The sequence below is a fragment of the Austrofundulus limnaeus genome, unplaced genomic scaffold, assembly GCF_001266775.1.
Source record: "Austrofundulus limnaeus strain Quisiro unplaced genomic scaffold, Austrofundulus_limnaeus-1.0 Scaffold2666, whole genome shotgun sequence".
NCBI lineage: Eukaryota > Metazoa > Chordata > Actinopteri > Cyprinodontiformes > Rivulidae > Austrofundulus > Austrofundulus limnaeus.
Window position 1 is genome coordinate 12,372 of NW_013955068.1, and position 3,248 is coordinate 15,619.

The 3,248-nt window shown below is 40.7% G+C and overlaps 1 protein-coding gene across 1 annotated transcript in view; it reads right to left on the minus strand.

Moving 5' to 3' along the window:
* The window catches only part of LOC106511306 (myosin-6), a gene marked incomplete at both ends in the record, with an annotated part of 11,072 nt that overhangs the window by 3,420 nt on the left and 4,404 nt on the right, over window positions 1–3,248 (minus strand). The window contains 1 exon segment of the mRNA XM_014000057.1: window positions 835–974. Within this exon segment, the coding sequence (XP_013855511.1) occupies window positions 835–974 (140 nt within the window).

Genomic DNA, 3,248 nt, shown 5'->3' on the forward strand with positions numbered 1-3,248 from the left:
CCACCGGACCCTCTGACCACCATCAGTAGGCAAGGTGGGTGAAGTGTCTTGCCCAAGGACACAACGACTGAGATGGCTGGACGGGGGATCGAACCAGTGACCTTCTGGTTCCAGGACGACTCCCCTAACCACTCCGCCACAGCCGCCCATTTACAATAACAAAAATACGTTTAACTCACTGAATTTTTTACGGATTTACAAATGGGTTGGTTTATTATAAACATTGTTAAGACAGTTATGATTTGAGGAGATTAGACCTGTTGAGATTGCAATTTTCCCCTTTTTTAAAAAGCTATTTAATCTAGTTTTGTATGCACCCGATTCGGATGTTATCATCCATAGAATGGATGGTAATTGGTGTTATCAGTCTCCTAGAATGGTTTTAGAATGTCCCGCCTGTGCCGCTTAGCAGGTTCCCCCATCCCATATTGTCATTTATATGTCAATCCACTAGGGGGCACTGTCAGGACAGTCTGAAGGCTAGAAGGCACAGTAGGGACATTCTGAAGCCATTGCATGGGACTGATAACGCCTAATAACGTCGATTTCACTGACTAATCACATCAGAATCCCCTGTTTACATGACAAATGGGGGATTGTATTTATCACAGATTGGTTGACACCTAAAAGTACACACAAACACAGGAGTCAAACAAATGAGCTCTGAGTTTAAGAATATCCAACTGAGCTAAAGAGTAAGGCTTTTCTTTGGGCATTATTATGTTATAAAACCATTGAACTGACCAAAGTCTCTGAAGCAATATGGCTAAACTTATGCATTTTTCCTTTCTAACTGCCAAAAGGTTTTATCCAACTAGTGTGCTTTTGACTGACCTTTTGATGAGTTCTTCAAGACCATTCGTCATCTTTCCCATCTCTCCAGAACTCTCCTGAGCTGATCTGCTGTTATCCTCCAGTTTCCTCCTGGCCTTCTCCAGATCACCACGCCGCAGACGCACCAGCTGGAACTCCAACTGAGCACAGGCAAAGGACCAGGAATTAGCCTGTGGTTGTGTGTGAGTGTGCAGGTGTGTTCGTTTGTCTGCTAAAACACCAAACTAATAAAAAATAATATTGGAAGTTTACTTCATTACCTGATTTGTTTTTGCAGTCAACTCAATTCAGGATGGCCCAACAAAGCAACTCTAACAAGCATGTCATCTACTATAACTTAGTTAATTTTACAGAAACTGAGATAAAATGTGGTGTGGTAGCAGCTGAGAGTTACAAAACTTGTACTTCAAGCATCAATGATTGCAGATCACACAGAATTTTGAGTACTGTCAAGATTTTAACTGCGACATCATACATTTTACTGTTTGCTGCCAAATTTTATACAATGGTATTTTTCATAAACTCTAAAATGTTAAAAGAGTAATCAAATGAATTACAACTAACTACAAAGTCCCTAAAAAATTCCACAGATTTTCAGCTCTGCCATAAAATAACCTGATGCTTTTTTACAGTGATCAGTTTAATAATGAAAGTTACAGTGTTAGACAGCAGCTTTGGGTTCATCCTCACAGAGTGACTGAGAGAAAAATCATTTCTGGTAAACTCCAAGCACTGTCCATCCATCCATCCATCCATCATCCATCCATCATCCATCATCCATCCATNCCTCTAGTAATATATTTACTGAGAAAAATGCTGACGTGTTCAATACTTATTTTACCCTCTGTATGTACAATAAAAAAGAAAACACTACAATGAAATAAATGGCAGCAGTGAGAAGAACAAATCTAATATCTGCCCTTTTTTCTCTTTTGTAAATGTGTCCAATGCCTCAAGTTAGATGCTTGTGCACTTTGAGGTCAGACACTCGTCAAAATCGTTTTAGTCGCGTATCAAGATGCACGTTAAGAGGAGCCTTCTTTACCGCTCTCTGTACAATGGCAGATGAAATTGCGAGAGTGGCATGGCTTTATTTACTGAGAGCCAGAGGACGTTGTCGTTGGGTGCCTTGGATTCACCAGATAATTCAGAGTTCTGAGTTTGGTGTTTCACCACTCCAGGAGCTGTGTGCTGATGAGTGTTGCATTCAGCGCATTTTTTTTGTCCTGAGCCCAGTTTGAGTTGCTGACCCCCATCGATGCCCATATCTTCTGCCAGGACATCAACTACAGGTGCTGGTTTTCAGCTGGAGAGCTCCTGTCCATCTGTCTCAGGTTAGTGAGCATCACTCAGGAGATTATCCTGTCAGAAAATGCACCACTATGTCACACATAGCGGAGTCTCTGATTGGCTGACTCTCCACATTTAGCTGCTAAGTTTCAGATTTTCAAAACCAAGCGTCTGCCACTTTGGATGAGCTATACGTGCATCGAATGCTTCAAATTGCACAGCAACACTTCTCAATATCCTTTAACTTGTGTCCACCATAGACTCCGCATGTAAACCTGATGCCCCAACACTCAAATCTCATTAAGTTTGAACGCAGCATTACATGTGCTCATTTAAGTTTTAAGTGGTGATCTCTGTTTTGGCATTGGGTACGGGTCCGCATGAGACACCATTTCGGTCCAGATCCAGACCCAGGTCCACCTATTAGTGACACGTGATGTATGCAATTGAATACACTACAAAGAAAAGATATTTAATGTTCAAATGGGTAAACTGATTTTTATTGGATTTTTTCTCAAATACACACTCAGTTTGAATTTGATGCCTGTAATACATTCCAAAAAGGCTGGGGCAGGGCAATGTTTACAACAACCAGTGGTGGGCACCAGTCCGCTAAAGCGCAAATCCACTGATTGCGGACCTAAATATTTCATTTGCACTTTAGCGGTCTTACTAATTTTTATAATTCATAAGCAGATTTGCGCTTTTTAAAATTAAAATGCGGTACCGCTAATAACATTTTATCTATCAGTCATGATTATGTTGTACAGCAGAAGGTATGGCTGTCAATGAATCACAACGCACATGATCTAACCAACAGCACCCCTCCCAGATAAACACAATTATTGGAAACGTAAACATCCGTGCTGACAGTTGCTCTTGGTCACAGTTCTCATTTCCCACAATGCTTTGTGTCTGCTTACATAACAGGAAGGCAATGTTTAGAACTCCCTTTTCCCAGCAAAAACAGTTGACGTTTGCAATCCATGCTAAAATTTTGTATGTATTGATTTATTGTACTTTACAATCGGAGCTCCTTTTTAAAGAAAAATATATTAATGTTTAAACGCTGGAGCTCAATACTTGACGTAATTGGTCGAAGCAATCCGCCAACGGGGTTAGAC